Raw genomic sequence first — 24,668 nt, 5'->3', positions numbered from 1 at the left:
GAATAGAAATATTAAAATGTTTTTTGAGTATTGCCATACAATAAAAAACACAAAGTGTAAAACTCCTCTGTCCACCTCTTGTCCAAGGCCTAAAGAGCAGCAATCCAGCTATAGTCAACTTTCCTGAACTTCCTCAGCTCTTTCTCTTCAGATTTGGACAACTGATGTACAACGTCTTCTAAATCTGTGATGTTTGTATCTTGAACTTGCTCAGTAAAATGAGTTTCTTCATCGGAATCATCACTTCCTTTTTCTTCTTCCATATCTACATCATCAGGAACTTCTTCACCACTTTAACAGGAATGAAAGAAAACATGAAAAAAACCTTGGGTTATTATAAAAGAGCAGGTGATTTTATAAATTCCATACTATCTGTGCACACAAGAACATCTCTTGTCTAGTATTTGAAAATCATTTTACTTGACAATATTCTGTGCCCTTAAAATTTAAAACTCACATAAATATACAGTAGAAAAATATTGTAATAAAGGACAAAACAAACACTGTTCCTTCAAACAAAAACGTATTTCAAGAACCATTTTACCTCTTAGTCTCTGTAGATAGCAATAATGAATTCACAAACAGGGAACATAGGAAAGAGGCAGACGGTAGTACATGGGCTGGAGTGTGAAGAAGCTAGAATAAAAGCAGAAAAACTGGGTTTCACTTACAAAGGTTAGCTGCTGGCATGAGGTCTTTAGACCAAGAATAAAACACAAGTTTTACCTAGAGAAAAATCAAACCTAAAGAGAAAAGTCTTTCCATTATCCTACATTTCTGTCAACAGCCCACTCTAAGTTCAAATGATCCCATATCATAAAGTTATGTGATATTTACATTGGGTATTAATGTAGTATAATGTACAAATGACTATATAAAAATTAGATGGGATAGACTGATTGTATAAAAACTCCAAATTGCCAGGAACTCATGGCTCAAACCTGTAATCCTAGCAACTCAGGAGTCTGAGACCTGAGGCCAGCCTGGGACCTGAGGCCAGCCTGGGCAGGAAAGGCTGTGAGACTTACCACTAATTTACCACCAGAAAACCAGAAGTGGTACTGTGGGCTCAAAGTGGTAAGAGTGCTAGCCTTGAGCAAAAAGAGCTCAGAGACCATACTCAGGACTTGAGTTAAAGCCCCATGACCGAACAAGAATAACAGTAAAACCCTCCAAATTATCTGTTCCATAATTTGCTTTCTACTTACCTCATTAATTGCAGGTATATTCTCAGCTAAGGGTAACTGTACCAACTCATTCTCTGAAGTTTCCTTTAATTTTTCATCCTGCCGTTGCCTGTGTTTTCCCAATATAAAATAAAATGGGGTCGTTGGAAGACTTTCTTCTGCTAACAACTGTAATGATTAAGACAAAATGAAATTGTATCAGCAAGGAGGAGGAGCTCTTTTGACTGAGCAATAAGCACTATTGAATCATAAAATATCGAGCATAGAATGTGAAATTATTTAGAATGATTCTCTCATTTTATAGGTAAAGCAACAGAGTCCTAGCATCTCACTTTCCATGGAAAAGCTATCAGACACTTAGGTGAATTAAATAAATACATATTTACAGCAAGAGGGCTTTCAAAAGGGGGAAAGGCTATAATAGTGACAAGTTAGAAGTGTGAAGCAGACTCAAGATGGCATTTTAGTAAAGCTAATAAAGTAAAAGGCTAAGCTAGCTTTAGGAAAGGCATATTCCAACCCACAAACAGAATCTAAGAAATGCTGAGCAACTGATACTATCTCTGTAGATGAGGATGAAAGTTGGGCTGAAAAACCAGATGAAGATGGAAATTTTATTTAAGAAGTTCTATGATTCTTCCATCTCCTGCTCAGCCCCAGCAGAAGGCTCAAAGTACATTCTTTGGAGAACAGGAGAAAAGTATACCTATAGATGGGAGTAGGTAGGTAGTGATATTTTCACAGGTCAAGGCAGTGAAAAGGATTCTCAGAATGGAACAAATACTGGAATACTGGAAGTCAGGTCTAATTTTTCAAACAAGAACTTAAGGGAAGATGATGTAGAGTAATAACGTGACATTGGACATGTTTCATAATGAAACAGCTGAGCCACATACAGGATAGGTTCCAAACAGAATTTCTAAACTGTTTTTTTTTTTTTCTAACCTACCTAAACAGACCCACACTCTATATGCATGTAGCCAATGTTGGCTTTGAACTCTTGATCCTCCTGCCTCAGCCTCTATAGAGTCTGAGATTAAAGACATGCAACACCACACCTGGTTTATTCTTATCATCTTCAAAAGTACTATGTATTTTGCTTATTGCTTGTTACTGTCTGTATCTTCCTATAAACACCAGAAATTTAGAGACCTATTTTGCTTACATAGCTCTACAAAGTCCCTGACATATAGCAAGTAACTGTAAAAAAAATTCTTGAATAAATGCAGCAAATTTTCAAAGTAACACAATTCAAAGATAAAAGATAAAGATTAAGAGGGTATTAGATTTCTAGTAAACCTAGAAGCTATAAGGTGACCAAACAATACTTTCAAAGTACTGGAAGTGATTTTCAATTATAACTTTATCTTCAACCAATTGATCAAGTAGGATAGAATACAAATACTTTCAAATATGGACAGTCTTAAATATCTCATTCATATACCAGTAAAGAAAAGAGAAAGCAAAAAGAACTATGGTATCACAGCACATGTAAAACAGATCCCAAGAATGTGAATGAATGTGAATCCTCAATAACTACTGTGGAGATTTAATCATTTCAATCCGGAATGAAGTCAGTCCAGGTTTTCAGAAATATATCTTTATAACTAAAAAAAATACCTAATGTATCTGAAATTATTGAGAAGACTTACTAACATGACCAATTAAAAAGTACCTATAATAAAAAAATAGGGATATATGTGTATATATACATGCATACACATATATGTACATATACATGTATATGTGTATATGGGGAGCTGCAGTGTGAAAATGAAACCTCACCTTAAATAGATAATAATAGACAATATATCTGAACAATCCAGAATCAGTAACAGAACTGTTTATTAGTTATATGTATCTAATTAAGAGTGATATTCTTTGTGGCTAATGGTAGTAGTGTAGAGAAGTTTTGCCAAGAGGCTCAGAGTGCTGTAACTGCCCTTTGTATCAATGTAGGATTAGAGCCAGAACTCTGCAGATGCTAAACCCAAAGCTGCTCAAAGCCTGTATTAATAAAACCTAGGCATATACTCCGATACTTTCAGTATGGTTTTTTTTCCCCCTGTTGAATATTTTCCATCTACAAATGGTTGGAACCCATGAATATGGAGGGCAAACTATACTGGAATCTTCAAACTGCAAATATATGTTCCTGATATTATAAATTTGTAAAGAGCACTATACCTTCAAGAAAGGTGTACCATGTTTTGAAATTCCAACAGGACAAGATGAAATATTCTCATAGCCAAACTTTAAAAAAGTAACAATCTTTTTAGGAAAATACTGCAGTCAACACTATGCTGGTATGTGGGCTGACATCAGCTCCCATGTGCAAGACACGCACGCTACAACCTCACTGATGCTTCCAGCTTGCACTGTGAATGGCTGAACCATACCTGTTTGCTTGTTGGTGTGAGCTTCTCTTCTGGAGATTGTGTGCTGAATGTCAATAAACTCTGAAAAGAAAGATCAAATAATGATACAAAGAATAATACAAAGTATAAACCTAAACAAGATAAATCAAGGCACTAAAAAGAAGTTAAATTTTTAATTTAATTCTGACACATACATCAGCTGCAGAAAATAAAAGTTTAAAATTTATTTCATAGCCAATGTAAAATTTCCAAGATTAAGTGCTATTTAAGAATTGGTAATGACATAATACTCAACTGATAGCTCAAACTCAAGTGATAATTTTATCCAACAGCAAAAAAAAACCCTGCTAGAATTAAATTTCTTTTGGCTGTCTAATTACATGTTCAAAGAAGTCACGTTTCTTTATTTTTGCTGGTCCCAGGGCTTGAACTCAGGACCTATGAACTGTCCGTGAGCCTCTTTTTGCTCAAGACTGGCACTTTAACCACTTGAGTCAAATTGCTACTTCTGGCTTTTTCTGAGTAGTTTATTGGAGATAAGAGTCTCATTGACTTTCTTGCCTGGGCTAGCTTTTTTTTTTTTTTTTTGTTAGTTGTGGGGCTTGAACTCTGGGCCTAGGAGCTGTCCCCCTGTGCTCTTCAGCTGAAGGCGAGCACTCTACGGCTTGAGCCACAGCGCCACTTCCCTGGGCTAGCTTTGAACCATGATCCTCAGTCTCAGCCTCCTGGGTAGCTAGGATCATAGACATGAGCCACTGGCGCCTGGTGAGGTCACTGTTTTTGAGGGGAGAAATTACCTGTGATTTTGTTAGGAAGTAAAACTGGGATCTATTCAGCCACTGGTAAGCTTCTGAGGTAAATGATTCAGGGACGTCTCGTGGAACAAACACTCCCCACTGAACTTCCTCTCTGGAGATACTCTTTTGGATATACAATGGCCTTGGTTCACTAGGTTTAAATACAAACACTAGAAGGGGAATAAAAAAGATAATGACATTTTGCTTGCAAAGCTTAGTCTTGGACTGACACTAGCAGACCACACTAAACCTGAGACTCCCCCTACTGAGAATACATATAGCCTAGGTCAGGACTGTTTCAAGTTTTGATTTAATGACTATTTACTGAGTGTCTACTGTATGCCAAGCAGGTTAGTAATGAGGACTATGAGCCTCAAAAAGAGAAAGATTACTGTTTCAGAGACCAGGGCTACTGGAAAAGATAGTTCACACAGACAGACAGACAGACAGACACACACACACACACACTTTATGTTGGAACAAGAAAACAGGACCTCAGGCAAAATGGTTTCAATGAATATATGGTTCATATTAAAGGTACTAAAACATTTATATAGAATTTTTTTTTTTTTTACTGTCAATGTAGAGGTTGCACTTACAATCTGAACCCACTGAAGACCGAGAAATTGCAGCAATATTCTCTGAATTAGGATCAGGTTCCATCACTCTAACATTTAATTTTGCACTCCATTCCACTGTGGGGAGAAAAGGCAATTCACTTCAGAGAAGAGATTTACCAAGAGCTTTTTAAAGATTTACAGTAGGTAAAGTGATATTCTTGAACTATTCTTGTTCTTTACTGGAATCAATCTATGTAGTTGGTCCACGTAGAACACAAGGACTTTGTGGGGGGCTTCACTGAAGTGAGGCAAAAAACAAAACAAACAAAAAAGAAACTGTGTTATTTCTTTTATAGTATTAAAAAGTTAACTTCAAATTTATGTCCAATGCTTCTACTAACTGTAAGTGAAATAATTAGTCACCACAGAGAAGGAAGCACACATTCATTCTGAATAATCACTCCTCCCTATGCTCCAATGAGCAAAGTGTCATAAAACTCCTATTTGTTACAACTGAGGTAGAACACATTCAAATTCTATGTGGTATGGTATCCAGCATAAATTAGAAGTATTCCTCAAAACTTTTATGAGGATGAAGAATATGGAGGATAACAGAAAGCCTTACACCTGATCACAGTGGGAAAATGTAGATATGGATACAACTGTTGGTCAATTTGTTGGTTTTCAAGTAATCTATAATAGACTTAGCACTCCCAAATTTTGGTGGTACAAAATGTCATGTGAAAAATTAACTATTGTCTGGGTGGAAACATAAGGATGTGACCTGACCTATGATTCCTAAAATGTCAAAGTTTAATGGCAATTTTCTCCAGATGCTTTACCAAGTCACTTTAGGGTACAAAATACCTTACATGTGCAAGTGAGCAGATTCCAACAGCAAAGAATGCCACCTTCAGTAGCTCCAAGAAGATACTTTGAACAAGTCAATCTCCCAAAGCAAAGGTACCTAGGTTATAGACAACAATCACTTTAGGAAGTTAGAAACAGGTGGTTCTATCACATTTAGTAGCAAGGACTTCAGATTTCCAGCCACTGTTAGTTTTATGCAACACAAAGTTTTCTGTTTGTTTCTATCTGAAAGACTCTATGGAATATGAAGAGATTTACTTTTAAGTATTTTCTTTCCTTTAAAACAAAAATTTGAGCTGAGTGCCAGTGGCTCACGCCTGTTATCCTAGCTACTCAGAGGGGGGAAAAAAAAAAAAACCTGACAGCAATGACTTATTTGCTAATATATTATACAATGTAACAATCAATGTTGCTTCTTAGGAAACAATGATGAGTATGACCAATTTTAAAGGGATACATAGAAGATGAACAACTCAGAATCCTCTTAGTTTGTGTAACTCCTATTATTATATAGCATAACCATGAAAGCATTTATTACAAAGAAAAGAGCTAAAAGAATTAAATGTGAATCTTAATTTCAGAAATGTTGACACATAGTTCTGATAGTTAGAATTTTCAGCCTTCCAGTACTTTGGATAGCTGTTTGCACCATGTTGGGCTATCTATAACAAGCAAAGCAATTATTGAAGTTTAAAAAACTGAAAAACATTTTTAAAGAAGTATTACTGCTGGGCACTAGTGCTTGCAATTCTAGCTACTTAGGAGGCTAAGATCTGAGAATCACAGTTAGAAGCCAGCCCAGGGAGGAAAGATTGTTTCTTATCTCCAATAAACTACCACAAAATCTGGAAATGGAGCTGTGGCTCAAGTGGCAGAGCACTAGCCTTGAACAAAACTAAGCTCAAGGACAGTGCTCAGGCCCTGAGTTCAAGCCCTGGGACCAGCTTAGACATAGACACACACTACTACTACTATTACTACTACTCCAATAATTTACCTACCTTATTTTCCCAGCTCGTTGGCAAAATGTACACTTAAGTTCCCATGTTTCTGAATCCCATATTGTAACTATTTCCTCGAAGCTAACTGCTAGTAAAGAGCTATCTTCAGAGAAACAACAGTTAGTTGCTTGATACTTGTGATAGCTACCCACAAAGTCACAGGTCCAGCCGACAGCTTTCTCTGAAAATACAAGCCGTAACATTTAAATTGGCATAAGCACTAGATATCAGAGATGTTATATAAAATAAGGGCTAAGATACAAAGACACATAAAAAAGAAGCCTTTTCCCACACTTCTTTTAAAGTAGAGAGTTGCAAAGAATTGAAATTTATACCTTCCCTGAAGACCTTGATCTCCCTCTAGTGGAGCTTTATAAAAAGGCCAAATGGCCAAAGTCTGCCTTCTTACTTCCCATTTATTTGTTTATTTATTGCCAGTACTGGGGATTGAGTTTGATGTCTCACATTTGTTCTTGGCACTCTCATGCTTTTTTTGCTGACATTTTATCATTTAAGTTATATCCCATCCCAGATTTTAGATGGTTATGATACATTTACATATATACATATATATATATGTATATATATATGTACATATATATATATGTACATATATATGGCTTGAAATCAAGGCCTTGTGCTCTTGCTTATTAGCTTTCTTGCTCAAAGCTGGTACTCTACCACTTGAGCCACATGCCATACCTCCACTTCAGGCATTTTGCTGAAGAGGAAAGAATTTCTTGGATTTGTCTGCCAAGCTGGCTTCAAAATTATCTTCCATATCTCAGTATCATGAGTAGATAGGATTTCAGTCGTGGACCACCAGTTCCAGGCTGCCAAAACCCTTTCTAAAAAAGCTCATAAATAATTAGCACATGATTAATCACATGCTTAATTACTATTCCCAAACACAAGTAAAAAAATGTAATCTTTTAGGTTTAAGAAATAGCTTATAGGGCTGGGAAGGTGGCTCAGTGATAAGAGTGCTTGCCTGGCGTGCATGAGGCCCAGGGTTCAATTCCTCAGCACCACGTAAGCTGAAAAAAGCCGGAAGTGGTGCTGTGGCTCAAGTGGTAGAACACTAGCCTTGAGATGAAGAGCTGAGGGACAGCGCCCAGACCCAGAGATCAGGCTCTACAACCAATAAGAAAAAAAAAAAAAAGGAAAGAAATAGCTTATAGAGAATTCAAGGAAGTAGAAAACAGTCCTCCACAAATGGATACAATTTGTGACAAAATACTCCCTCTCCGCTAGGCTTGAATTAAGGGCTTCTTATAGCTATGTTTTTTTGTTTTTCCTCCCCCTCAGCTGGTGTTTTACCACTTGTCTGCTAGGGCTGGCTCTGGACCAAGATTCTAATACCCCAGCCTCCCGAGTAACTAGGATTAACTCTTAAAATGGTATACTCTTCCAATATGTTTAGTTAACTTACTGTATATATCAGAATCATCTGTTAATACCCATACTTTGAAGTGACCATCTTTGCTAGCTGTAACCAAGGTTATAGGCTTTTCAGATTTTTCTGCATTAGAGAAACAGAGAGCTGTAATGTGGTCATCGTGTGGCATGGCAATCTTTGTGTTAAGAATAAACCTAGTAGGAAGGAAAACAACACATTTATTTGTACATTGGGATAATACGATATTCTATCATATGAGTGTTCTAAAAAAATGTTCCCAGTCATTTTTGTGTTTGTTTTCAAATTGCAGCTTATGGTTTAAAATAATGTCTTTAAATGGTAACTTTTCTGTCCAACATTGTAATAATATATAATAAATTAATATATATAATATAATTTTTAATATATTATATATATTATATAATATATATTACATATATATTAAAAAATAAAAGTGTCCTTATTAAGAACTAACACAGAATGTTGCTGAAATTGGTTTGGGAAAGATCTGGTCGAGGTTTATTGTATACATATAGGGACATGAATATGACGCAGTTTATTTGCATGTATGTAAAGCATAATGAAACCTGCTGAAATGGTTTGAAGAGTGAGTGGGATGGGGGAGAATGATACAAAGAGTGAGATTGATGGAGATATCTTGTATACATATACACATGTGGAAATAATAACAATGAAACTCTTTTCTATAACTTCTGTATGCTAATAAAAATATGTAGGAAAAAAGTTCCATTAGAGAAATAACTCCCTTAAATCCTAAGTCTACCAAGATGAAAGATCTTAAAGAGTACTACAGCCACAAAGTGGAAACTTAAATTTGTACTCTGAGATGAAGTGGCTGTGCATGTAACATTACCCTTGTGTTTTCTTATTGAAGACCCACAGCTTCATCTGCAATTCTGGTTCAGTTTCCTTCTTTTCTTGTCTCTCCTCCACGGTTGCAAGCCATTTGCCAAAGCAACCAAAGGCAGCCTTTGTTAGTTCAATTTGGATCAGATCATCATCGTTGATATATTCTTGCTGTATAATATCTAACTGATGGGGTTAAAAAGAGAATAAAACAATCCTTATTTAATTAAGTCCATTTGTTAAAGCATTTCAAAAACTACTAACTATAGTAACTTCTAGAATCTACGTTAACAGATTCTTTTATATACAGTCTCATTAGCTCTTTGCCTGAGATGGCATGGAACCATGATCCAGAATATCTAGAAATGAACTACTGTGACACTAAAAGTTAACTGCCATATATTAATGTTCAAGTAAAATAGGTAAACAATATTATGTGAGAAACTACCAAATAAATGATCTGATCACAGGGATAACTGTAAAGAACTTCCATTGGTCTGAAGGTTAGTTAATAGAGGAAAATCTTACATTGTATAACTGCTTATCCCTCTGGAGACAATAAAACTGCAGATGACCAGGCTTTCCATTCAAAACTAAAGCTTTAGTTCTTGGGTCAATTATCAAACCGGTAAAAATATTCCTATCTGTAAAAGAGTCAACAAACAATAGCTGAAACAGATAAACATTTACTCTAAAACATATTCTAAATGTTCTGGCTTCTCCAATACCTTTCACTAGGCCTTGAATCACTGCAGATGCATCAAGGTTTCGGTGAATAACTGTTATCTCTAAGGGGGAAAAAATTAAACATATGTCAGAACTTGTCACTTTGAAATATGACCAATAAAATCAATTAAATCAGGACTAGATTTTGAGATTTAGTTAAAATATCAGGGGTAAGAATAGTAGCTTTTTTGTCATAGCCTTTATTAAGATTTAATAAGTTGTGCCTATGAATACACTGAGTGTTCAGAAACTACATATATCCATAATCAAGTTTACATAAAAAAGACAATTTGAATTAAGTCAAACTACTAATGATGGTTCAGTTACCTTTCTTTTTGAAGGCAAAGGAAAGCAATGGGGCCTTGATGTAGGCTGAGAAGTAACAGGATGGCCAATGTTTTTTGCAGAAATACCAAGCCTGCCTCTATATCTATCAGAATCCACAGGATTTCGACTATTGCACTGAGATAATGCCAAAAGAGAATCTCAAGATATTGTTTAAAAAGTTATTATATTTAGAAAAATACCTTAAATCATCCCACTTTAGAAGACTTTGTAAATGTAAGTGGTACACCAATAACTAAACACGGCCTTTTATTTTCATTAATTATCTTACACTGTTCTTAGTGTTGGCTCTTAATATTTTCATTGTGATAGATGCTGGCTGGTTTATGGCACTGTACAAATTACCTTTCCTCATAGTAAGAATTTAGACCTGTCAGGTGCTGGTGGCTCATGCCTGTAATAATAGCTACTCAGGAGGCTGAACTGAGGATCAGGGTTCAAAGCCAGCTGGGATTGACAGGTCCCCAGGAGACTCTTATCTCCAATTAAACACCAGAAAATTGGAAGCGGGCTGTGGCTCAAAGTGATAAAGAGTGCTAGCCTTGAGTAAAAGAGCTCAGGGACAGCACCCAGACCCCAAGTTCAAGCCCCTTGACCAACAACAAAAACAAAAGAAAAAAGCAATTTAGACTTACTATTATCAGAATGAGAAGTGCAGAACAAATCTCCTGCAGGTGAGACAGAGATATGCTCAATAGTAGCTCCTAAGCGGGGGAGAAACTCCTTGTTCTTCTCTGTTGCATCTCGCCACTCTACAAGTACACACTCACGGCCACCACTCAGCAAACTGGTGCCTTGATACACATCAAAAAATTTAAAGGAGTGTTTTTGGAGGAAAAAAACAAAAACAAAACAAAACAAAAAAACAGGATAACATCTCCATTTTTTTTCTGTCATAGACGTAAATTCATTGCTAATATACAAGTATTTTTATACCATACTTAACTGAAATTTTGTTTGTGTACTGTCGCCAATTTAACCATATAAATGTATAGGCTACAATGTGATGTTCTCATATGTGTATGTAAATATGGTCGAAATCATTTTCCATGACCTAGATCTCTAGTGGTCTTAAAAACTGTTGCTATCAACTGGTTTTTCCTTGTAGATGGCATAACAATATGGACATGTTTTTGATGTTTCAAGAAAGTAAGATGCATTTCTGTGCAATTTGTGTGAACTGACTGCATCTTTTGATTCACTCTTGTCACCAAAGCAACTTGTTTGCATGATGTCTGGATATAACTATGCTGCACTCATAAGATTTCTGTTTTTTCTCTACTTATGAAGCTTTACATCAGTAGAACTTGGCTCATATTATACAGTACTTAATGTATCTTGGTAATCTTGCTAGAAGTTTTTATGTATGCTTTCTCACATAATACCCCCAAGAACTCCTGTACCCAACTTTCTTCCTTTTGTTTTCCTTTTTCTCTTGTGCTAGTATTGGACAACTGTTTAGAATATGTAATGATCAAATCATAGTAATTAACAATACTTAAAGTTTTCTTTGTAATGAAATACTCAGAATTATCTCTCCTAAATACAGTATGTGCTATAGTGATCCTATAATTTAACAGAGGAAATAATCAACATAAAAACATTTGTAAATAGGGCTGGGAAGGTGGCTCAGTGGTAGAGCGCTTGCCTTGCATGCCTGAGGCCCTGGGTTCGATTCCTCAGCACCACATAAGCAGAAAAAGCCGGAAGTGGTGCTATGGCTCAAGTGGTAGAGCGCTAGCCTTGGGCTGAAGAGCTGAGGGACAGCGCCCAGGCCCAGAGGTCAAGCCCCCACAACCGGAAGAAAAAAAATTTGTAAATAGCACAACTGATAAGGATTAATATCTAGGATATATAAAAAGCTCAATAGCAAAAACAGAACAAAAAAACTAAAGCAAAGCCAAAGTCAAAACAAAAAAACCAAAACCAAACAAAATCTAAACAAATTGTATGTAAAAAATAAAAATAAAGCAAAATCAAAACCAACCTGACAGATATGTCCCAAAAGAAGATACACAAATGGCAAACACATATAAAAAGAAAATACCATTAAACATGAAATGAAAACTAAAAACACAATCTGATAGTTCCTACTCCAGTTAAGACTGGCTAGATTATTACCAAAAAAGCAAGAAATACATGATGGAGAAAGGGAAAATTTTATAGCCATAACAGAAAACATTTACATAGACTTATCTTTTTTAAAAAACTAATAGTTTATATAAATCTTTATGGTTGTAAGACTTTATCATAAACATACTTTGGAAGTTTTATGAACTTTGAAACCTAAAGTATAAAGTATTGGGGTGAAAAAGATAAAGTATTGGGCTAAGCAAAGACTAAAATGCATGGACCATAAACAAGTCATTTCAATTTGTGTGGCCCATGCAACTTTAAATCTCTCAAATTATAAATACCATGAATTAAAACACCTAACTCATATATTTCAAAAGTTCATTTTAGGCTGGGCGGCGGAGGCTCATGCCTGTAATCCTAGCTACTCAGGAGGCTAAGATCTGAGGATTGCAGTTCAAAGCCAGGCTGGGCAGGAAAGTCCGTGAGACCCTTATCTCCAAATAAACCACTCAATACCAGAAGTGGAGCTGTGGCTCAAGTAGAGTGCTCACCTAGAGCTGAAGAGCTGAGGGATAATGCCTAGGTGCAGAGTTTAGAGTTCAAGCCCCATGACCAAAAAAGAGTTCATTTTAATTAGTTAGCCTGCACTTACCTGTCACTGAAAAAGCCAAATCCATAACCATATCATGGTGCCAATGTAAACATGTGTACATATATTTCTTCTCATCATCAAAATTCCTCCTATTGGAGAAAAATAAAATTCTTAATTTGATCCTAGGTGTGAATTAGGAAAAAAGCTAAATGTAACTAAATCCTAACACCTAGTTTTTTGGTCTTAATGGCAAAAATACATTTTTATTTCTAACCAATCACTTCTACAAACAATACGGCATTTCTGCTACCTACTACTAGGGTATACCTAGTGTACTCCAGTATTGTTACTCTTTCCCTTTGAGATAAAGCTCAAAGAAAAGTTCTCTTCAATAAAATAGTAATAGGTTACACAGAAATTTTCATTCTCACTGTAAGCTAGTAGTATGCATGAAATCAAGAAGATGATAATAAAAGAAATGGAGGATGCTGCAACATCTAACATATTATCAGCAATAGCTTTTCAGTATGCCCTTTCCCCTGGACCCAGAGATGGTCTTGTGTGAAATACTATAAAAATGGACACTGTGGGTTAACTGACCAAAGGCGAATTTTGCCGTCCATATGACCAGATGCGATGCAGTCTTCCTTTGGGTGGCATGCTACACATGTAAACTCATTCTTAGCATGCTTCTTATTTTTTGATGATGATAAAGTAAATCTAGAAGAAAAAAATTTCCCTTGATTATTAATGTGTCTTAAGAATAATAAGGTAAGTTTAGAAGTCTATACCTTATCAAACAAAATTAGCTGCCAGATTCAATCCATTTTGTTGTTCCCCTTCCATTTCCTAATTCAGATAAGCACAGGGTACCAAATTCAAATACAGTGACAACAGTGGATAAACCATAGGAAAAAGAAAAGAAAAGGTTCCTCAAAAGACTCCACATAGAGCTTCCCTATGACCCAGCAATCCCACTTTGGGGCATTTACCCAAATGATCACAAACAAGACCATACTAAAGCTACCAGCACAACTATGTTTACTGCAGCATTATTTACCATAGCTAAGATATGGAACCAACCCAGATGCCCCTCAGTAGATGAATGGATCAAGAAAATGTGGTATATATACACAGTGGAATTCTATGTCTCCATCAGAAAGAGTGACATTGCCCCATTTGTTAGGAAATGGAAAGACTTGGAAAGAATTATATTAAGTGAAGTAAGCCAGGCCCAAAGAAACACAGGTCCCATGGTTTCCCTTATTTGTAATAACTAGTATATGTCTGAGTCAAGCAGAAAAGGTCAGATAAGTTGATGTTAGGGAAATGAACCCCAAGATATGTATTCAAATGTTTCTTCTAATATGAAACTATTAACAACTATGAATTATAGATGAGGATGAAATAAAATTATAGCAAGCTCTTGAATACGAAAAAAAGCTATAGAAAAGGAGTGTTTACCTTGACGTTGCTTTCTTTTTGAAAAAATAAACAGACAAATAAAAGTCCCGTACTGCAGCAACATATTCTCCCTGGTGTTTTAAAGACAACATTTGTAAGAGTCAATGTTCTTTTTTTTTTCTTTTTTAATTTTATTTTATTTGTGAACATACTGTACAGAGGAGTTACAATTACATGGGCAGGATAATGCGTACATTTCTTACCAAGCATTGCAGCCTCCTCCTTTGTTTACCCTTCACATCCCTTCCCAGCCTCCCCCCACCCCAAGAGTCAACGTTCTTTAAAAGACTGCATTAATATAAAATATACTTTCCTCTAGCCACAGAATGAATAAGACTTTTCAATTAAGACAAACTTAATTACTAAATCCTAAAACTAGATTTACTAGTTTTAAGTATAATGATTAAATTTTGTTTTCATGAAGGCATGCATACAATAAAATCACCACCACAATCTAGAATACTCCCTTCCCTACAGATGTTCCCTTGTTCTTCTTTAGTCATTGCTCAGTGTCCTCCCCATCAATATTCATTTCTATCATGACACCTCTTTTCTTCCCTGTTTAGGACTCTCTGGCTCAGTATCTTTTTTTAAGTTCATCCATACTCTTCTATGTATTGTTAATTCCCTTACACAGTTCAGTAACATTTCACAGGAAACACATCTCACAATTTTTTTTTTTTAACAGTTGATATTTGGGTTACTTATACTTTGGAGCTATTATGAATAGTTATTGCTGCTCTCATCATTTTGTGGCCATGTTTTCATTTATCTGAGATTGGAATGGTTTGGGTAGAAGTATTTAATTTTGACAATACTTAACAATTTCAGTGGACATGTAATGTTTTGATGTTATTAATATAATTGATAGTTAAAAATATAGAAGGATATTAGTAATGTTCACAGTATTTTCTTTAGCTAACATAAGCTAATAAAAACAAATATTTTCTCTACTTGGAGAAATTAATCCTTTTCAAAATGAGTAATGCTACGAAAATCTAATGATAGAGTATGGATTCCAACGAAAGTGATACTTAAAAGTCTTTGGATGGCATTTAACTTTAAAATAATACATTATTAAGAATTATAAGAATTACCACTACACAGTATCTGTACGAAACATTTCAGTATACACTCATGCCTTTATGCTGAAGTTGAAAAAGAAAGATAACATTTTTAATCCTAAATTCTTTTGGTAAAAGTTATTTTATGTATGTTAAAAGTTTAAAAAAAGAATCCCTAATTGTTTTCACTAGAGAGATTATTATATCCAAATTTTCTATACAGGCGTATAAACTATAGATAAAAAGGCCATATTTACTTTTTTTTTGGTTGGTCATGAGGCCTGAACTTTAGACCTGGATGCTGTCCCTCAGCTCTTCAGCTCAAAGCTACTGCTCTACCACTTGAGTCACAGTGCCACTTTTCTGCTTATGTGGTGCTAAGGAATTGAACCCAGGGCCTCATGCATGCAAGGCAAACACTCTACCACTGAGCCACCTTCCCAGCCCCTGGCCACATTTTCTTAAAACACACAGTGTAAAAGCAAACAATTTAAATAGCTCTTTAGAGCGTTTACAGGGCAATAGTTAACACTCTACAAAGTCTTAAAAAATTCATTCCATAAATACATGTTAAGTAATGAAAGAGACTCCTTTATTAACAAAACTACAGTAATTCAAGGCAATTTAAAAATCACTATAAAAAATAAAAATTATGGATAAAATTAAAAAACTAGTAAAACAAATTTACCTCGTTTCCAAAGGCAATGCACTTAGGTGACTGGTTTATGTAATCCAAAACAAAAGACAACTCCTTAGCTTCTACTTCCTGACTTGTCGATTTGGGCAGTTTCACTGAGACCAGCTGAAATACATCTAGCCAAAGGAAGCCATATTACTTTAAAACTTCTCTAAAGAAAGTGAACATGTACATTCATTGATATGAATCTATTATTCAGTACTAGAAAGCCAAGATTTTACATTAAAGTCCATTCAATGCTAACACTTAAAATGTACCTTACTTGAATATATGTTTTAGATGAAAGTCTAGTCCTACTATTTTATACACACATATGCCCTTTATTTGTAGAAAGAAAAATTTTTGTCTTATACTGGTGCATCCTACACTGAGAAGTATCAAATTGAGGCTTAACATAAAGATGAACTATAAATAAACAATACATGAAGATGAACTATAAGTAATCAATTAAACCACCAGAAGCAATGAACATTCTAAAGTTTTCAGAAATACTATGGTCTTGCTGCAACTTCATAGGTAAGTCTACTTTCCTCTAATGTGGACATACTCAGGTTTCTGATTTCTTATAACTTTCCCTTAGAATAAAAATCTTAATAGCCTAAAGCAGTAAAATAGGCTTGCCAAAACAGCTATACAACTTATTCTTATTCTTCTAGAGACTCTCCATGAACATTAATTTAATATGTAGTCCTTCAACACTAATTCCATCCCCCTTATTTTTTGAAATATTTGTTATTGTATTGCATTATATGATCATTGCAGTCAGTTTGCTTTTGGAACTTACTGTTTTGTTCTATTCAACTTAAAGTATCTGAGCACATGGTCGATGCTCAATTAGCTGTTGAATGACTATAGTATATATACAGATAAGAAAGAAAACTAAAAAGATCACATGTAAATAAAAGATTAATTTTTTTAAATATCAGAATAGCATGTTCCAATATGACATACAATTTTCTGACAGAGACTCTGGATTGGGGCTTGAAACACAGAAAGAACAGTGATACAGTAAGCAAACCAGCTAACACAGGATATTTACAAGCCCAATTCACATTTCTGTGTAACATATATCCAAGATTTTAATATGCTAAGTGCCCATAATATGCCAGTTCTGCAGTTAACAGTGGATCCTATTGTGAGTAGAATTTTCAGTTAACTAAAAAGGCTAATGACCAAGGTCTTTCCTTTAATATCAGTAGGGGTTTTTGTTTGTTTGTGTTACTTTCTTTGCATATGAGACCAACTAAGAGCATTTTAAACAAACAATTAGGTCCTACCATAGAGAATCTTAAGGGGAGGCCATGGCTGTTTCTCATGTGCAACTCTGGTTAACAATGACTGGTTTTATAGGTACGAATAACAACTTTTTCTACTAGCAACTATCCTTTCAATATAGGAATCATAAAAAGAACCCAAGAAGATATCAAATATTAATGATAATCACAATCACGCTACCTCCCAGATATAATGAGTATTACTGTGAGATTAGCAATGCAAATTCTCAGTATCCACACAGACTGAAATAGAGAGTCCATGTATAAGACATAGAAAACAAAACTTCAACATGGAAAAACAGTATATTTGAGGTTACACATTTGGGAAGGCAATCTAATTATTTTGTGGTGCAGCCCTGGCTGGCCTCAAACAAACACTCCTCCTGTACAGCCCAGGTTGGCCTGAACACACAATCCTCCTGGCTCCTGCCTTCCGAGTGCAGGCTTTACAAGCATGTGCCCCTACATTTGTTCAGAACATCTTTTTGAATGTTCTTTAGAAGGACCTTTTGATACACATAAGACAACTAACCTTATTATTCCATTTCTTTCTATCTATATTCTTGACATTATCACTTATTATCAGGAATGGCAATAAATGACCTTTAACAAAAGAATATTTAGCCTTCAGAGATTTTTGTTTTCCTGCTGCTAAGGACTGGATCCAGAGCCTTGAATATGCTAGGCAAGTGCTCTTGCACTGACCTACATAACCAGTCCTTGTATTTTTTTTTTCTTTGAGACAGAGTTTTACTATGTAACTTGCAGTGTAGCTCAGGAAGCTTTCAAATTGTAATTGTGAAGCTCCTGTCTCATCCTTTCCAGTGCTCAGTGTAGGCCTACTGCTTCACTCACAACTCTGACTACTTTAAAATGACCTTTTAAATCTCCAAAAGAAATTATGTTTAGCTCCTTTTGGACTTTTACTATTCACAGGTTACTTAAAAGCCTATGATACAGAACTTACAAATGTTTCAGCAAAATATGTAAAGCAAACAAAAATGTAGTACAAAAGAGTCACTTAGTTAAATAAACCATGAATCAGTCTGGGAGACTGTCCAGTAAACATTTTCAAGATGCTTTGTACTTTTAATTCTGAAGACAATCACAACTATATTTTTATGGTGGATACCACAGAGCACAATAGCTTACTTCAATTCTGGAATTAGAAAGTTTCTTTGGACATTATCTTTCTTGTCAAAATTCTATTGTATCACATTCTCTTATTAAAAAGTTATTTGTAACCACTGAAGTGCTCTGATACATGGAAGATCTAATGAATAATGCTCCAGTGATAGTAAAACTGATCAATCTGGTCATATTATTAGTTCTTAATATGAACCTATTTTCTATACCATTTGACATAATGATTCTAATCCAATAAATGGGCATTCTGTAAAGGATAGTGATGCTTAACAATTACAAGATTTAAGCTGGGCATGGTAGTTCATGGTTTGTGCCTGTAATCCTAGCAACTCAGGAGGCTGAGACTGGAGGACTGAGGTTCAAAGTCAACCAAGGCAGAAAACTTCAAGACTCTCAACTAATGAGAAAAAAGTCAGACAGAGATCTGATCTGTTACTTAAGTAGTAGAGTACAGCCATGAGCAAGAAAACAGAGTAAGAACTTTCTTGGTGGTTTTTTAAAACAGCTTGAAAATTTGAGTTAGGTTGAATATCACAACTATATATGAAATTAATTATTCTTTTTATATATTGAAAACTGACAGAAAGTATCCTCAAATAAATGTGAAAATGGTGAAAGCAATTTAAATTCAACTCTGGAAAGTTTGAAAATAAACCCAAAATGTTGAATTCTGACCGGCTGTAAAATGTAAAGAGACACTTCATAACATATAAAAACAAAGTAAATGTATTATACCATACCTGACTCTTCTTCATTTATTATAGTAAAGACAGAATCCTCAGCTTGGGCAAGAGAGAAGAGGGAATGAAGCTTATGCCCAACAATGAAAGTCTAGAAGACAAAACCAACAAAAACCACACCATATTATTATCTATTTCTGTCAGTAGAGCTTTAACTCACACAGGGTGGGGCTATTTTACAGCTTTGCTTACTGCTGAATTCTCATGCAGGACCTGGCATAAAGGGGACAATCAATACATGTTTACTGAATTTTTATAATTTTGGAACATACAGATATACCTGACTTTTAAATAGCTATATAGTATAACAAGAGAAATGTGCTATAACTTTAAGTGACATCAAGGTTGTAGCTAATGTTTTTTTAACCATATGCAATGTTTAAAGTACTACAAATATAAACCATTATCTCAATAATAAGACTCTTATAGGTCAGTGTTGGAAAAATCTATTTCTTCATCTGCAGTTTTACCCTCAATATAATATCCATTTTTCTGCATTTTACCTATCACTGTTTTTTTCCCCTGCACCAATGTGCATGCATTCTGGCTAAACTGACAGGGAAAAAAGTGCTGTTGCTTCAGACATGCTGGGCGTATCTACCACTGAATTATATCGCCAGTACCTCTGCCCAGAGTTTATAAATGCCTATTAGTTTTTCTTCAATGGATTTTTAATTTTGGGGGGGGGGTGATATTACAGAAAACACCTTTGGTATTTTTTACTTGTCTTTTTTGTTAAATAATTTATGCAGTAAAATTTATGCATTATGATATATGAACTTTATATAGTTTGTTCAGGAAAAAGGAGGTCTTGCAGAAGAACATGTTGTCTGTCATATATCAGGAAAACTGAAGATTAATCCACATACCTTTATCAAAATGCCATCTAGATAGTCCCACAGTTTAATTGTGCCATCAAAGGAACAAGAATATAGCTAAAGGGTTAAAGAAGAAAAGATTAAAAATAGGGTTCTACTAAGAGATGAACAATTAACTGCTAATGCAGAAGCAATCTGTTTATTAATTCATAGACTTTATACAGGTTAATTATAATTTCTAAATTCTGAAAATCTAAAATAGTACTTAAAAACGTTTAAGACTTTAGAGCATTTTGAACTTCAGTTTTTCAGATTAGGGATGCTCAGCCAGTAGAATATTTTTTTTTTTTAACCAGCTGTGGGGCTTGAACTCAGGGTCTGAGAACTGTCTCCTGAGCTGTTTTGCTCAAGGCTAGTGCTCTATAACTTGAGCCACAGCTCCACTTACAGTCTTTGGTGGTTAATTGGAAATAAAAGTCTCATGGACTTTCCTACCTAGGCTAGCTTTGAACTGAAATAGTCAGATCTCAGCCTTCTGAGTGGGTAGTAGCCAGGGCCTGAGCCACCAGAGCTCAGTAGCAGAACAAATATTCTAAGTTGTTCTGAAACTCCAAAATTTGAAACACTTTGGTCCCAATTATTTGGGACCAAATTATGTGTACTGCTTTTTCAAATCAGATAATCTTCTGGAGGAAATAATTCCATCAAACTGAAGTTTTAACTAAACTGAAGGGGAAATATCAAACATCTTATCTTAGAGCTATGAAAAGCAGTAAAAATGTGTTTCTATTTCTCAGAGTTCAGTTCCTTTTCATTAGCTACATTGCTTTCATCTTACATACACATTTAAGTGCTTCTCAAATTATCAGAAAACATCTTATGTTGCTCAATGGTAGAGTGCTTGTCTCACATGCATGAGGCCCTGGGTTCGATTCCTCAGCACCACATAAGCAGAAAAAGCCGGTAGTGGCACTGTGGCTCAAGTGGTAGAGCACTCACCTTGGGCTGAAGAGGGACAATGCCCAGACCCAGAGTTCAAGCCCCATGACCGACAAAAAAAAAGAATTCCAATCCATCAAAAGGAGCAATATTTTCGTAGAATGAAATAGGAAGTGTTATGCACATGTAGGCTGTGCAAACAGTATTAACTTTCAAGTCATTAAATGTCTGTATTCATTGTAGGCTAGTAACCAATAATTTCGGACATCAGTCTGTGGACCAGACGGTGGTAGTGACAGCCCTTAGTAACAACTGAGTTTATTTTTGTCCCAAGTGGGCTTAGTTTCACATAAGTTATATTAGACGCTTTTTTGTTGCTCTGTGAAAATATTTTGTTTGTAAGGTTTATAAAGAAAAATTTTTTTTAAAAAACTAAGTGGCAATTTTAGGATTTATACCAATATGGAAATTCAAAATATAGAAATAAGAAGGTATTTGGAGTATTATCTATTAAGTAAATATTATCTATTAAGTAAAAGAATTATATTAAGTATAGATGGCATGGTCACTACATATACGATTCAAAAGCATGAAGTGGTACAATATACAAGCCAAACATACATTCATTGTCCAATAGTTAACATGGAAATATTGTGACTCCTAAATCCCCAGATCTCTGCCCTTTCACTTCAACAAACCCTGTCTGATTTTATTAATGTCCAGTCACCTGAAATAGAACTTTTATGCAATGAGTATATATATATATATATATATATGTATATATATATATATTTGGTCTGGCTATAAAACTTACTAAAGCGTACTTTAACAAGTTTCAGTTTTAACCAAAATATATTTTTTACTTTTGGCCCTTAAAAACATTAGTTTTTAATTCGTTTAAAGATGAGGAAGAATGATAGGAGTGACACTCATCAAGTTAAGCTGTATTTATAAACTGACTTCTTGAACTGAAACTTTTTGGTACAATAACTTTAAAAAAGATCCAAAAGCTACACATGGTAACAAATCTTGTCAAATCATCAGAAGACAGAATAAAAAGTATAACTAGTCCCAGTAAGAAAGCTATTTATGATTTTTAAAAGTAGCTCACTTAAGTGTGGAAAGGATTGATCAGTGTTGCTTTATCCTTTATTTCTTTTGTGATTATGTAGCAAAAGACAATGCAAATCCATTTTACAGCAGGAATAAATTTTAAGTTGGTTGTGACTAATCTTTAAAACAATAGCAATACCAAAATGCCATTGAAATAAATTTATAGTAGTTTTGCTGAAATTTACAAATACATCTTTGGTATATTCCCAATACCAGTGGTGTAAGATGATTTGAGAAAAATCTATAATCAAGAAATTCATTTCACTATGTTTAAATTTCAGAACTTCAGAAACTCATACAGCCAAGAATATACACTTCAAATAACACCAGTAAGCATCTTGTGGAGCAAATGTTTCTCAGAATACACAACGGGCATGTAGTTCTAGCTCCTGACCTTACTTCTATAATTAGTAAAAACTAAAAATGACCTTAAATTAGAAAATTAACAGATTTCTTCCTGATCATAACCAGCAAAATTTCCTAGAGAAAGTTCCCCAGACTTCTGTCAACACAAGCTGATGTTAAAATAACCAAATGTAAAGTGTTTGGCACCTGAAGATGGTTGTTGGGGTTGAGTTGGATTCCAGTTACCAGATTTCTATGCCCATGTAGTATGTGTACACACTCTTCTGTAACTGTGCTATACACTTTAATAAAGTCCCCAGAGACACAGAAAATATACCTGGGAAAAAAGAAAAGGGAAAAACAAAGACTTTCACATACTTTTTGAGGAGTATAATCCTTTTATGGACCATTACAGAAATAACCACAGACGATATTTCCTTCAAAGTAGTTAATACTGTACATTTTAACTTGAATACTGCTTAAGTTTATGGGGGGGGGGAACATCTAAGATTGAGTTATTCCTTAACTCAGAAGAGAGTTCTGAGGCCAATGCTGCATCTTTTGCCTGTCTGTAGAAAAAGGCTATACAGAATTATTCTGAAAGCAAAATCTAACCAAGCTTCCTGGACAGATCAGTAAATGGATGCAGTTTTTCATTCCCAATTATTTTTATTCAATGGTCCTGCTAACAGTAATATGTTCTCATGATCCCCAGGGTTTTTATGGCTCACCGTGGACACCAACTGACAAATGATAAGTTAAAGGCTCCGTTTAAATAGACGAGGTCCAGGCTCTCTTGGGTAACAGTAAAAAAAACTTCCTTTCTTCCTGATTCTTAAGATGTTAACAAAGCCTCCTTCACTTCCAAAAATCGATTCAATGTATGTATGTGTGTGCATTCGACAACTTCCATTACACACACATTCAACAACTGTCTTGGACCAATAGGCCAACAAGCATAAAATACAATCTACTGTCCTAAGACAGAAAAAAGAAGTTTTTTTTTTACAAGGTATCTATCTTAAGTGTTTTGAAAACCCATTTTTCATTATTTCCATTATAGGAGCTACAATGTAGCAATAGTGGTGACATCTGACCTACGCTGGGTCATTAAACATGCCAGACATCCTAAGAGCTTTACATACATGGAGCCATGTAATCCTCCCAAGAGTAATCTGTGAAACACAAAAGAAAAAAACAGGAGGAGGGGTACCAATATATATCTGTGCCTGTGTGTCTGAAGGAAGAGGGTTCAGTAACCTTTTGCGACACAGAAGACAGGACACTCTTTGGGGCGGGGTGGTCCAGACCTGGACTTGGATCTGGATCACTGTCCAGCCATCCCAGATCCGAAGTGATGCTAGACACGTGGGCCCGCCTCGGGCCCTCTAAATCGAATAGGAGGCTCACAGTCTGGGGATGCAGCGGTGCGCAACCGCAGCGTGCGTGACCAGAAGGTCTCTCCCCTCCGCGCGCAGCGGATGCTTCAGCACCCTGGGGTCCCCAGCACGCGCGACCTCCGCCGCTGCAGAGCTCCGAGGAGTCCGGGGAGCGCCTGACAGCCCCGAGGCCCAGGCCCCCACTGCCTCCCGCCCTCGCCCCGGCGCCCTCATACTTAGAATCCGCCGAGAACACAGCTCTCCTGAAGTTCAACTCGCTTCCGCCACAGTGAACCACGCGGATGCTCTCCTGCTCCACCATCTTCGCGCACACGCAGTGGCTTCCGACGGCGAGCTCCGCCCCTGACGGCTCACCCGGGCCGAGGGCGGGGCGTTCTTCCCGGCCGGCCCGCCGCCGGCCCCTCTAGGACGGAGACTCGATGGTGGGCTGGAACTCTATGGTTGGGCCCAGCGCTCGCGCGGCCATCTTTTATTTGGGCAACGTCGAACCAAAACATTTTTATTTCTTAAGAGTGAAAGCAAAGCAAGCAGGCCATTGAGTCCCATGAAGAAACTTCCCTCAGCCGTCGTCAAAGTCGGCCCCTGGGTTCGGCCGGAAGGCAATGGTGTCACGTGACTTTCCGCCCCGCCCCCGAGATTCTTGCCGTGAGATATGACGTAAGCACGCCGCGCCCGTTAGGTCCGTGGTCGCCGTGTTGCGTTCTACGGTAGGGCGGTAGCGCTCACTTTTCGTAGAGCTTTTGCGCCTCTTACTCATCAGCCGTCGCGCTAATATCCCAAACACTTGCCCAGGATCCCCACAGAAACTCCGTGGACGGGGGTAGCTTGTTGTTGTTGTTAAGTGGGGTTCCCAAACCGGGCGCTGGTGAC

The 24,668-nt window shown here is 36.2% G+C and overlaps 1 protein-coding gene across 2 annotated transcripts; it reads right to left on the bottom strand.

Annotated features, from left to right (window-relative positions):
* On the bottom strand, positions 1-24,121 carry Wdr75 (WD repeat domain 75). Of its 2 annotated transcripts, none has more exons than XM_013030720.1 (21): positions 24,014-24,121; positions 22,606-22,735; positions 20,053-20,118; positions 19,184-19,274; positions 16,015-16,139; positions 14,263-14,333; positions 13,399-13,518; positions 12,859-12,947; positions 10,766-10,924; positions 9,788-9,847; positions 9,588-9,703; positions 9,067-9,245; positions 8,226-8,386; positions 6,794-6,974; positions 5,795-5,889; positions 4,962-5,057; positions 4,363-4,532; positions 3,587-3,646; positions 1,209-1,355; positions 545-636; positions 1-291 (listed from the first exon to the last, which is right to left on the bottom strand). In XM_013030720.1, exons 1-21 carry the CDS (start codon positions 24,097-24,099, stop codon positions 90-92), a joined length of 2,496 nt encoding a protein of 831 aa, XP_012886174.1. In that variant the 5' UTR covers positions 24,100-24,121; the 3' UTR covers positions 1-89. The 2 variants fall into 2 exon arrangements, with proteins under 2 accessions (XP_012886174.1, XP_012886181.1); XM_013030727.1 differs by having other exon boundaries at positions 203-291; positions 545-656.
* Between the last annotated feature and the right edge of the window lie 547 nt (positions 24,122-24,668).

Source organism: Dipodomys ordii, unplaced genomic scaffold (genome assembly GCF_000151885.1).
Source record: "Dipodomys ordii isolate 6190 unplaced genomic scaffold, Dord_2.0 Scaffold5, whole genome shotgun sequence".
In the NCBI taxonomy this organism is placed as follows: domain Eukaryota; kingdom Metazoa; phylum Chordata; class Mammalia; order Rodentia; family Heteromyidae; genus Dipodomys; species Dipodomys ordii.
This window is presented reverse-complemented; position numbering and strand designations above follow the sequence as displayed.

What these genes read in the sequence shown, in the direction of transcription:
- Wdr75 (XM_013030720.1), bottom strand. Translation starts at nt 24,099, where the DNA reads ATGGTGGAGCAGGAGAGCATCCGCGTGGTTCACTGTGGCGGAAGCGAG. An exon ending in AATAAATGAAGAAGAGTCAG is followed by an intron (nt 16,140 to 19,183) that starts GTATGGTATAAT and finishes TCCTTTGGCTAG; the next exon opens with ATGTATTTCAGCTGGTCTCA. An exon ending in TTTGGCTTTTTCAGTGACAG is followed by an intron (nt 10,925 to 12,858) that starts GTAAGTGCAGGC and finishes ATGTGTATCAAG; the next exon opens with GCACCAGTTTGCTGAGTGGT.